Raw genomic sequence first — 12,922 nt, 5'->3', positions numbered from 1 at the left:
CTCCCAGGCTCAGGCCCTTGTGCTTGGGCAAAAGGCACTGTACTGACTGAGCCACCTCCCCAGAGTCAATAAGGTTACTTTCTAAACGGGAGAATATGCTCATCCTGAAGTTTGAGAAGGCTTACTTTTTTTTCTTTTAAAGGGGACTAATGATGGAAGTTTTAGTTAGTGTACAGAAAAGAAAATTTGTTATGTCTATGCAATAAGCACATGTCAGCATTCTACAATAACAGTGTTTTCAACTCTCGATATTGAGTTGAATCGTTCAAGGGTGTTAAAATGAAAGCAAACAAGCAGCAAACCCTGAGACCTTGGTGGCCATTCACGTGGGTTTGGTTGAATTGGTCTGAGATGGGGTCTAGATACTGAGTCTTTAAAAATATCTCCAGGACAATGAGGTCCTTCATCGGGGGTTAAAATTGACGGCTACAAGGTCTCATTAGTTTTCAGGGTTTTTCATTCTAGCCAGTGTGTTTTCTTTGGGCTGGCATATTGCTGACCCCTAAGAAGGCTGTCAATTGTTGTCATTTGTCATATGACATTGTATCATATCTTCACCCTTTGTTTTATGCGGCGTTTTATTCTTGATGACACAAATGAACCCTTTGGCTACTCTACTGACTACGGACATCTTCCGTCAATGTATCACAAGACTTCCTATCTACAATTTGTTTCCTTATAAGGCTTTAATAAAGCTAGCTAAGGAGGGCAGAAATAGTTTTACTTCTGGTAGACATCTATGTGTGTGTGTGTGTGTGTGTGTGTGTGTGTGTGTGTGTGTTCAAATTTTATTTTATTCTGTTGTTAGTATTTTTCTCAGTTTTATAAGCTCTTTGAGACTTTTGTAAGTGTGTTTGATCACATTCACTCCTCCACTAACTCCCCCCCAGATCCAGCCCCTTCTTCTTTACCTGCTCAACTTCCTGTCTTTTTTCATGTTTTAGGCCCATCAAGTACAGTTTGTCCTCCCCATATATTCTTCTTAATGTGCGGTTTTGCTTGGAGCATAGTCAACCTATGATGAGCTGACTCTTAAAGGAAATGGAACCCTTCTCCTAGCAGTTGCCAATAGCTCCTTGCTAGGAGTGGCACTTCTTGCCACCTCCCATCTCCAGGCTGGTATTTCGTGTGACTTGAGCTTGCACGGCTCTTGTGCACATTGTCACAACTGCTGTGGGTTCACATGTGCACCTGCCCTTCTGTGTGCGGAACACACTGATTCCCTGTAGTCAGCCCTGGCCTCTGCATAGAGTCCCGTCATGAAGGCATAGAGCATACCATCAGTAAAACCATACCAGACAGGATCTCAGACCTGGAGAAACATGTGTCCGTCCAGCTACAAGAAACTTAAGGTTTTTTTTTTTGTTTGGTTTTTTTTTTTTTTTTTTTTAGCTTTTAAAATAAGCCCAGATCTAATGTATTTGGGTTTCGCAGATATGTATTATAGGCAAGTATCTAACTACTTTTTGCCTCTGTTAGTTGTCAACACAGACTATTGGCTCATCTGCTCTGCCCTCCAGTGGCCTGTGCCATCACTAGAGACATGTCACGCTCAGGGGAGTTTCCTGCTTTATTTAGTGGCTGGGCTGGTTCCATACTGTATGGCTTTGATGTATTTTAGCATTTGCTTGTCTTCAGTATTTAAGAGCCAATTTTTGTATATTTCTATTTCTGCTATTTTTGTTGTTGTTTTGCCATAGGATCACGCTGTATAGGTCAGATTGCCCCAACCCCATCATTCCCCTGCCTCATCTTCCACTCTGGCTTCACACTCATTATCTTCCTGTCTCAGCCTCCGGAGCTCAGGGATTCCTGGCATACGCTACCACGACTGGCATCAGGGTCACCTTTATAATGAGTTAAGAATCATGTTTAAAGGGAAAAATGTTTGAAATTCCAGTTGATTCACATGAATTTGTAAGTTACTATTGAGTGAATTAATTTTTTTCTTTTTTTTCTTTTTTTTTTTTTTTTTGATTTTTTGAGACAGGGTCTTTCTGTGTAGCCTTGGCTGTCCTGGACTCACTTTTGTAGACAAGGATGGCCTTGAACTCACAACAGTCCACCTGCCTCTGCCTCCCAAGTGCTGGGGTTAAAGGTGTGCACCACCGTGCCTGGCTGAGTGAATTGAATTTTTAATAACATCAAGTCACCTCATTTAAGCTTGGTGTGACCCTCTAATTTATTGTCGTTTTCATTCTTCACTAAATTACAGAGCTTTCCTCTATACCTATGTATAAACCTTTCTTGTGAGATTTATTCATAGATAGTTCTACTGTTATTAATACCAACATGGGGATTTTTTTTTCACATTACCTATTTTGGTTTATCATTCTGGGGATATGGGTGCCAGCTCATTCGTTTTATCCTTGTCTATAGCTACTTTACTGAACTATTCTATTAAATATTGTCATTATTGAGCTCCTTGTCTTGTAACTTTTTAGGAAGGCAATTACATTTGCTACAATTTTTCCACATTGTAGTCACTAACATGTTCCAGTAAATTGTTAATTTCCACAAACGGTCCCTGGCTATTTTAAAGGAATGCGTGTAGAATCCTAGCATCGCTGCTTACCCATTTTAAGTAAAAAAAAAAAAAATTAGCAAGCTTCTGCAATGATAGCCTTGAGTCTAATTTTCATTAAAGACACACACACACACACACTTTTCTTTTTCCTTAAAAAAAAAAAACATTATTTTCTCTTTTTCCTTGGGGTTCTGTCAAGTCTTAAGTTTACGAGTGCTGACGCATCAGTATAAAATAGATTTGCAAATAAACAGAAGGCCAAGCAATGGACTTTTACTGCTTTGACTCACTTGGTCATACGCCAGTCACTTGAATACCTTTTGCTATTTCTGATCCTGGGAGACGTCTCAGGGCTCTGCCGGGCTCTGGGCCCTCTGTCATCGTTAACGAGCAGACGCTGAAAGGAGTTGGGTATTTTTTTTTTCTGAGTGGTATTTTTGGAGGGAAAATGCCGAGAATATCCAGGGCCAGCTGCGTGTGCTGTGGTGGCAATGTGGCTTCTTTAACAGGTAACCCTCTACTTCTTAATCACAGGAGGTGGGGGGCGCGACAAAAGAAGCGTCTGGTGGGATTGTGTCTTCCTCGCTGTCCCACTGGGCCGAGGCGGTCCCTGACAATACATGCCAACGAGGACCCTGCCTGTACATTGCCCTCTGGGGTTTCATCTTATAGTACCCTTTCCCGGACAGAGGAAAACTCAGCAAATTCAATTCTAAAGTCCCCTTGTGGCACATGCTGAGTCACTTCAGCCACTCCAGACTCCCTCTCTTCCCTGGAACTTTTTGGTAAGCCAGATGTTTCTGCACGTACGCGCTTAGCTCTTCCAGCTGGGGTGATCTTTCAGACATGTCATTGGCTCATCCTGGCCGATCCATCCTGGTGTGGTGGCACACGCCACAGGCCCTCTGTTAAGCAAAGTAGAGGCCCGAGGAGTAGGAGTTGAAGGCCATTCTTGTCTGTAGAGTGAGTTGAAGGCCAGCCTGGGCTACTGAGGGAGACCCTGTCTCAACTTATTAAAGATTACAACCTCCAGGGCAGCCCCTGGACAGGAGCTGCACTTGCCCACTTGGGTTCTTGGCTCACCACGTCCCATACGACCACTCAGGGTGACTCCACATTGACTCAAGGAGACCTTAACCAGGCCTCGCGCCATGTCACACGGGGCTTCCGTGCATATACCACGTCCCCTCCTCTGCTACCAGGGAAAGCTCCTATGCTCCACACAGGTTTCTGTTTAGACATCCTTCCTCTGTGTCAGGGGGGCACGGGTTCATCCATGCTGCGCATGCTCCTGCTTTGTGCTTCTTTCCAGACAGCAGCTCACTCGTTCTAAATGTAAAGCAGTTCTCTGAGATTTGTAGACGTTGAGTTTGATTAATTTCAATGTGTGGGTTTTTTAAATTTTACTTGCAAACTTTTATAATAGAGTTTATTTTTTTCATTCAGGTGGGCTTTAAAAAAAAAACTCTTTCTCTTCTGTAACCCCTTACATTCTAGGAGGGCCAGGAGCAGGTCTGGTTTTGTTTACTGGCATCTAGTGTTTGTCACCAGGCTGGGAAAATAGTGAGGGTGTCAATCACAGAATACAAATTGATTTGAGCTAGCTTGAAAATAGTTATCTCAACACACTGAAAGCTTATTTCTTCCTCGGAGTCAGCAAGAGAGAACATTACACTTTACTGCAGATAGTATAGTATTTCCTTATTTCAAAGATTTTATTGTTTACAAAAAATAGCTTTATTTCATGCTGCCTTTCCAAAAGAAATGCTGAGTTGGGTAATGGCTCAGCAGAAGCAAAGCACCTTGCTATGCTTGCATGAGGCCAGGAGATAGGATCAGTTGTGTTCATGTAAAATGCTGGACAAGTTTGGAGACCTGTGTATATATCTTCTCAGCATATGGGAGGTGGAGTCAAGAGAATCCTGGAGCAAGCTGGTGAGCCAAAGTATGTGGGCTAGCAAGATCAGGTATGGGGTCTCGATTCAATACATGTAAGATGAAGAGAGATCGAGGAAGACAATAATGTCAACTTCTGGCCTCTATGTGCACGCACACATATGTGCACCTACACACATGTGAGCATCTGTACACTTGCAAAAAAGAAATGTTAGATCAGGTATTAATTCTGTTAAGCTTTTACTTCAGGCCAACAGCTTGTTCACTGTAAAGGAATAAAAGCAATTCTTTTTTAAAAATTTCTTTAGTGCACATGAAAACCAAGTATGACTTGCTTAGCAGTTCCCATGACCATTACTGGAGCATTTATCTCTCCCACCAAAACATGGACTGAAATTGTGGTTTGGGTGTATGTTTAGTATGAGAAGGGCCACGTCAGTCCTCAATACTACAAACAAACAAACAAAAAACTGTATAGTGTTCATAATATTATGTAAGAGAACAGTAGAGAGAGGTGAGTAAGGTACACAAGTGCAAGAGAGCAGCAGTCATTTTAGCTGTGCACATTGTAAGCTGATTGTGACAGTGGACAAACACCTTCTGGGTGAAGAGAGAAATTTAAGCTGCAGGAGATGGAGACTGAAGACGGCTGAGCAGGAGCCAGGCCGGAAGTCAAACCAGCAAAAGAATTGCATTCATTTCAGAAATGGAAAAGTTCACGGGATACATTTCTGAAAACCCTTCAGAAGCTAGTAAAATATATTTTACTATGTTTTCTCCAGCTTTTAAAGCTCCACAGATGCAAGTGTGTGACAGAAAAAAAATGTGAAAATAAGTATCAGCAGCTAATGATGTTCTTGGCAGATTCAGTTGTGAAAAAGAGACAAAGGTGTGTGGCTTCTGCTCGGCTGGATGTTCACGGGGTCTGGACAAACATCCAGGATCCTTTACAAAGCTGGTGTTTGGAAGAACAGCAATGGCCAGCATTTGTGGCTCCGTATGTTGGATATTTTGGCTCCCGTCTTCTGGTATTCATTCTGAAAGATTTATAATCCTTCTGGGAGTGTGGTCAGTGACAAGAGTCGAAGGAAATCCTGAAATGTGGAAAAACTAACTTTTCCTAATATAAAACTGTTCTAAAAAAAATCCCTCAAGCTTGTGAATATGTTTCCAGATTTTCAGAAAAAAAGGCTGATTTACAGAAAGTTTTTTCTATACAGCTCTAACTTCATACCAATAAATCTGAATATTTTCTTTGATTCTGACATTGGCCTAGACGTAGATAATTCAGAAAAACATAAGATCGCACCTTTTGGGCACTTCGTGTAATAAATGGCTTTTTAGAACCACGTATGCTGTTGATTATAGTGAGTATGACATGACGCTCAAAAGAAAGAAGAGGCTGGAAGGAGAAAGTCAGCAAAGCGGACAAAATACACAAAGACTGCACTGAATATGAATCCAAAAATTCTACTAAAGAAAAGCAGCCGTCCAGAGAAATCTGGATTATGTGCAACCAAGAATGTCCGGACAGTGCAGTCGGGGGTCCCATGTCAGGGTCTCTTCTGCAGCCATGCCTGTCCGAACTCTCCCAGAAGACTTTTTTCCACCTGCAGCTCCTGGCTTGAATTTCTAAACATCCAATAGAAGAAGCTGGTTCGGAGCCTTCAGCACATCCTGGGCCCGTCGGCTGCCTTTAGCCACGGGAACATTTACTTCCGCATTGGAAGGATCCTTCTTCCCTCGACTTCCGCCTTTCTGTGTGTCGTTCTGCTTCCTTTACCTGAGGACGGACTAGAAGGCACGTACACTCCTCTGTGAGGTTTCTGCTTCCTTTCTGTCTGTCTTTTCTAGAGGGAAAGTAGAAATCAGTTGTACATGAGAGCATCGTGCCCTCCAATAATGGGGCCATTAACCCAATGCTAAGGAGACGAGGTTTCTTATTTTATACCTTGAAACCTATGGCAGTTAAATGGTGGCTATGTTTCTCTTGATAGAAGAAAGAGACAAGGAGCTATGAATCATTTCCACGTAGGTGGTGAACTGCTCTTGTCATTATAAACCTCCTCTTTACACAAGGACAATCTGGCTTACCTAAAGGGAGGGAAAACGGCCAGCACCACCTGCACCACAGGGCGTTCCCTTAGAACAAATAAAGCAGGCCTCTGGATCTCTCCCTCTTTCCCCTTTGAAGTACACCGTTAAATAATTCCCTCGTAGTTTCTTGTCTTACAAGTAATAAGTTGTATTAACTTCACACAGGAATTGTGTATGTGCACGTGTGATAATAGGAGGAATCCTGCTGTTTGCTATTTCTCTTCTGTGTAGCCTTTATATATTATCCATTATATAAAAAGTGTATCTTTGGTTGCTAATTTTATCTTTATATGTTAAAATATGGCTAAGTAGAAAGTATAAGCACATCATAAATATGTATTTTAACATAAATGTACAACACTCCCATTGAGTTTGATGACCCTTCTAGAACCCCTCACAGGCCTCAGGAAAACATGTTCACTGCATGTTCTAGCTTGTTTCCTATTGCCGTGAAAAACACTGTGACCGAAAGCATCTCAGGGAGGAAAAGGTTCGTATCATTTTACAGCTCACAGTCTACCATGCTGGGAAGTCAAGGCAGAAACTCAGGGCAGGAGCCTGGAAGCAGGAACGGAAGCAGATGCCATGGAAGGGTGCTGATCACTGGCTGCTCCCTCATGCCTTGTGCAGCCTGCTTCCATATGCAGCCCAGGGTCCCTTGCCCAGAGGAGGCACCAAGGTAGTGAGTGGGTGGGCCTTTCCATATCAACCATCAACCATTAATCAAATACCACACCTCACACTTGACTATAGGGCAGTTTTATGGAGACATTTGAGGATTTCTGCTTCCCAGATGACCCTAGCTGTGTAAACTTGATCACAACTAACCAGCACATTGGTTAGTTACAAAGAATGTCACTAAGACCTTGAAGAGCTGTATTGGGCAAGAGCTTCTCTGCCCTTTCTGGGCATATTTCTCCCTCCTCAGGAATGCCATCTTCTTTGGGATTTTTTAAATAGAGACTGTTTGATGAAAACAGTAAAATTTTAGCCATTATTGACCAGCTTAACCTCCAGGCCTGCTCCTCTCCATACGGCTAACTGATAAAGTTGCAATTCCCAGTCCTTAGGGTTACCTTTTGTCCTCCTTTTTTCCCTAATTTTTTAAATTATATTTCTTTTTTACATATACCTTTATATTATTACACATAAATAAAATAAGCTAAATACAGCAAGAAGAACCGCGAAACAATCAGGAATTATGTAAATGTTACATTCATAATGTTTTGGCTATTTGTATTTAGCAACCTCGAAGAAAACATCTTTCCTATCTTGGTGAGTCTAAAATTCTGAATGTAAATCAATACCTCTCATTTCTTATCTTTATCAACTGAAAACATCTATCTAGAACCTAAAAACATCTTAACACCTAAACTACTAAACTTAATTGTAAGACTAAACTATCTGGTCTTCAACCCCATCAGAGTCTTGAGAAGGAATAAAACTTAGTTACCTGAGTGATCCCAGAGTGCAGGTGAGCAGCTTCCAAAATGAGAAAATGACAAAGACAGTTTGCTGCCTGAGCAGTCACCCAAAACTCTATAATGTTCGAGCATCATCTTCAGCCTTCTGTCCTCTTGAGCACAGCCAGAATCCTGACCTCAAACAGAGGAGGCCAGCCAACACAACAGCGTCTAAAGGACATATATCCCTTTGAAGAGTACAAGGATTTAAGAATTGTGTGTCAGGAAACTGGCCAAAGACCAAAAGAATGCATTTCTCAATCTTAGTAAGGGGAAATTTCAGAAGTAAAATTCATTGCCCAGTGCACTAATCAAGAACTGGGGTCCACTTACTGCCTCAACATACAACTTCCATCTTTCAGTAACTCTCTTAAGGTGCGCCCCTGGACTCTATTTAATGCCTTCATATCACCCACTGTTGTAGCTGTTTAAAAGGAGCCCCCACTGTAAATGCAGGCGTTTAATTGGAATAACATTTTATGATGCTCTGAACAGCCTTTCCATACTTTGGCTCACCATAATTCATTTAACAAATTATAACCCACTCAGAGAACTTTTAAAATTTTTATGTGGTGTGTATGGGGAGACTCATTTCCTCTCTTGTGGAGTCATCTGTATGGGAATGTGGCTTTATTTAACCTTTATATGGCATTGTATCTTCCTAGGGGGGAAATCAGACAGCAACGGTGATTGCCTTGTGTTCCATGAGGGATTTCAACTTAGCTCAAGAGACCTGTCAGCTGGCAATTAGAGACGTTGGAGGTCTTGAAGTCTTAATAAATCTACTCGATACAGATGAAGTCAAATGCAAGGTAAGGGCTTTGTCACAATGACTGAGAAGTCCTACGTCCTCTCACAGCTCTCTTGGACGCTCTGGGCATTTGCTACATCTTTCTGTCTCTTTGCCACTTATTATCATTATTGATGATTGGTTCGCTGCATTTTCTCTCCTTTCTCATTTTCTTATTTCTCTTTCTATGGGCTGCTTGTGCTTTTGGAAGGAGAACTGTTTGTATATATAAATGAAGGAAAACATAAAGGATGTGTGTAACCTTCAGGGATGGAAACTATTTCTCTAAAAACCTTAATTGGGGAAGGCTTTTAGGTAGACTCAGACTATTTAAAAAGCACAGTGCTGGGCATATATTAAATTCTCAACCATCTGTCACTTCTTTCCCCACCATGTAGATTGGTTCATTAAAAATCCTGAAGGAAATCAGTTACAATCCTCAAATCAGACGTAATATTGTTGACCTTGGGGGCCTACCAATTATGGTTAATATACTCGATTCTCCACACAAGAGTCTGAAGTGTTTGGCAGCTGAGACGATAGCAAATGTTGCCAAGTTCAAGAGAGCCCGGCGGGTGGTGAGACATCATGGTGGCATCACCAAGCTGGTGAGTACTACTACTACTACAGTCTCCAGACGCTAGCAGACACCCTCACAGCCCTGCCTCCTGGTCTTACCTGCTGCTTTCTGTTCAAGTCATCACAATATATGACCCAAGAGTCTTTTCCTGGTCTTACCTGCTGCTCTGTGTTCAAGTCATCACGATATATGACCCAAGTCTTTTTCAAAAATTATTTTTGTAACATGCCTTTAAGAATGATGTACATGAATTTACCTTAACAAGGGCCATAAATCAATGTTCAACCCAATTTTCAATAAAAGAGAACTTAAAAAATACTGTTCCAGCTGGTTTCCTATTGCTGTGTTAAACACCATGACCAAAAACATCTCAGGGGTTTGTATCATTTTACAGTTGTTCTGGCAAAAGAGCACATCCAAAGGCCTTCTAGGTCTGTGTGATCCAGCTGGAGTATAAACACACCTTTAATCCAGGAGACAGAGGCAAATAGATCTGAGTTCAAGGTCAGCCTGGTATAGAGCAAGTATCAGGCAAAGAAATGCTTAGGTCCAGGTGTGGTGGTACATACCTTTAATCTGAAACAAAGGCAAAGTTAGCTTGTAGAAGGAAGCACCCATGTTTGAAATGTCTAATTGAGTGGCAGAAAAGGTGGTAAATAAGAGAATCGTTGACAGAATAGGATGTGCTCAATTCTCATGAAAAGAGAGAGGAAAAAGGGAGCTTACTTAAAAGACAGTTATTCAGAGAGAGGCAGTTTTACCAGGACTGCAATAGAGATATGGGTTGCAGAGAGAGAACTCAGGTAAAGATGGAATAAGCCAGGAAATGAGATGGAGCAGATGGCTGAGTTAGTTTGAGGCGAAGCAGAGCAATTCTGGGCCGAGAGAGAAGCTAGATTGAGTAAGTCAGCTGGGAGAAGAGCTTGAGCCAGACCAGCTGAGTTGAACCAGCCAGCCCAGAGCTCAGAAAGAACAAGTAAGGGTGAGCTTATGATGCAGTAAGTCTCAGAGATGGAAACATTCTAAGCCTGAAAGTTGTCCATTGACCTGCACGCATGGGTCTTGGCATGCGCATAACCATACAGCCACACGTGTGCACACACCTACAACACACACACTTAAATAATAAAAAGTAGAAAAGGTGGCTGTGTACATTATGGACATCTATTCTCATAGGTTGCCCTATTGGACTGTGGACAGAATTCAACAGAACCGACTCAGCCAAGCCTGTATGAAACCAGAGATGTAGAAGTAGCTCGCTGTGGTGCCCTGGCACTCTGGAGCTGCAGTAAGAGTCACTCGAACAAAGAAGCCATTCGTAAAGCTGGGGGCATCCCCTTGCTGGCTCGGCTGCTGAAGACTTCTCATGAGGACATGCTTATTCCCGTAGTGGGGACGCTGCAAGAATGTGCATCAGAGGTGCCCAAGCCATTCTGCCCTCTTTGCTTGTCTTTCCTTCCCTCCTCCTTTTCTTCATTCCATGCTTTTTATGTATGTGCACATGGTTATGCATGTGTACATGTGCGGTCACATGTGAGAGGGCACATGTGTGCACAGTTAGGCCAGAGCGTGACGTTGAAAGTCTTCCTGGATTGCTGTCAATTTTATTTTTTGCGGGGGCCAGGGTCTCTTGATGCACCCGGAGCTTGTGAATTTGGTTTGTCTAACCAGCTAGCATCCTGTCTAGCTGGGAATCCTGTCTCTGTCTCCTGAGCACTGAGATTACAGGCAGGCCACTGGGCCTGCTCACCTGGCTTTTAAGTGGCCACTGCTGATCAGAATCTGTGCTCACGCTTGGGTGCTAAGCTGGTTATTCACTGAGCCTTCACCCCAGCCCATTTCTTCTTCCTTTAGTTAACAAAATAATCTTAAAGCTTACATGAAAGCTAAAGGGTCCTCTTCCCGAGACGTCTTAACTAAATCAGAACTTGTGACATTTTGCTTTCAGTGTAAGGCAGTTCTTCTATCACTGGACAGGTATGGGAGGCTTGGACTCTGATCAGTTTGTTCCGCATGGTCACTCATAAGTGAAAGTGACTATAGTCACATCACGCACAAGCGAATACCTGTATCTTTATGTTTCCAGGAAAACTACCGAGCTGCCATCAAGGCAGAGAGAATCATCGAGAACCTTGTGAAGAACTTGAACAGCGAGAACGAACAACTCCAGGAGCACTGTGCCATGGCCATCTACCAGGTGGGGCCCGCTCTCTACCACAGCTCCCCTTCCCCTGTGGTTAAAGGCAGGGCTTCTAAACACACTGTCTCCTCCTCTGGCCCACTGTGTTCTTTTGTGTACCGGGTCTCAAGTACCTGGCAGAAACTGGAGAGGAAAGATGGATTTGGGTTCATCGTTTCAGACCGCCGTGGTGAAGGAATGATTGTAGAGCAGCCCAGGTCTCCAGTGGCAGGGACTGTGGGTGAGGTCGTTCTGACAGGGAAGGAGAAAAAGAGTAGGGGAAGAGGAGAGGAGGGAAGAGATAGAGGAGAGAAGAAAGAGAAGAGAGAGAGAGGGAGGAGAAGAAGAAAGACAGGAAGTGGACAGGAATATTATTACACTCCTCAAACACCCTGTCAGCGACCCTCTTCTTCCAGCTAGTCCTCGGCTCCTAAACGATCGCAGCCTCCTCTTCAGATAACGGCACATATAGCAGAGTGTGGATTTCAGAGCCACATCTCCATTGTCAACACTCGGGACGCTGCAGTTTTAGCAAGGATACCAGGGGTCTTCAAGACCTTCAACCCTTATAGGGTTGAGAACTTTTATTACTGAGATGGTGTCAGATTTGCTCAGACATGTGCCAGTGCGTCAGCTAGTCTGATTATTTCCATTGGATAAGACGTATCTTCTTCGCTGTCTCTAAAATAATTTACTTAGGGTAAAATAGCTCATTAGTATATGGTGACACGATGTTGCTTTACACAGATTCTATTTAAAAATGGTGATCTTGGGAAAATTTTCTTCTACCAAGATCAGATGAATGAATGTATTTGCATGCTCTCATTGAGTGTTGATGTGTGTATAGACTTTTTTGTTATAAGTTTACTTATTTCCATCTCCATTAACTTAACATTTTTGTGGACTGTCTTCCAATATACCAGAGCACATATTAGAATGGTCGGCGGTGACTTCGAAAAATGAATGTCTGACTGGTTACGGCCACACCAGCTTCTCTCTAATCAGAGTGGACTACCCAAGGAATTCATTCATTCTCTCTCTCTCTCTCTCTCTCTCTCTCTCTCTCTCTCTCTCTCTCTCTCCCTCTCTCTCTTTCTTTTTTCCCAATATGTTATATTGGATTAGCTCTTGAAACAGAAATGATACTAATTGAAAAACATCTGAAATACAATAGCATCTGCAGTTTAGTTGTGCAGATGGACTATTTTAAATTTTTTTACTTCTTAAAAAATGTATTATAATTTATTCAGATTACATCCTGATTGTTTTCTCCTCATTTGTACCTTCCCATTACCTCTCTCCTTCCTTCTCCAGCCTTTTCCCTTCCTCTAGACCTCTGACAGAAGGGGACCCCTTCCCTCACCACATGGCCACAGCCTATCAAATCTCA

General features: G+C 42.5%; 1 protein-coding gene across 5 annotated transcripts in view; it reads left to right on the top strand.

Moving 5' to 3' along the window:
- ODAD2 (outer dynein arm docking complex subunit 2) overlaps window positions 1-12,922 on the top strand; it is a 149,863-nt gene that overhangs the window by 37,175 nt on the left and 99,766 nt on the right. For all 5 annotated transcript variants that reach the window (XM_084781068.1, XM_084781069.1, XM_084781066.1 and 2 more), the window contains 4 exons: window positions 8,649-8,795; window positions 9,172-9,381; window positions 10,530-10,772; window positions 11,440-11,550. In XM_084781068.1, coding sequence (XP_084637194.1) covers window positions 8,649-8,795; window positions 9,172-9,381; window positions 10,530-10,772; window positions 11,440-11,550 — 711 coding nt within the window. The remainder of the gene's footprint in view (window positions 1-8,648; window positions 8,796-9,171; window positions 9,382-10,529; window positions 10,773-11,439; window positions 11,551-12,922) is intronic.

The sequence above is a fragment of the Acomys minous genome (genome assembly GCF_964271855.1).
Source record: "Acomys minous genome assembly, chromosome: 5".
NCBI lineage: Eukaryota > Metazoa > Chordata > Mammalia > Rodentia > Muridae > Acomys > Acomys minous.
This window is presented reverse-complemented; position numbering and strand designations above follow the sequence as displayed.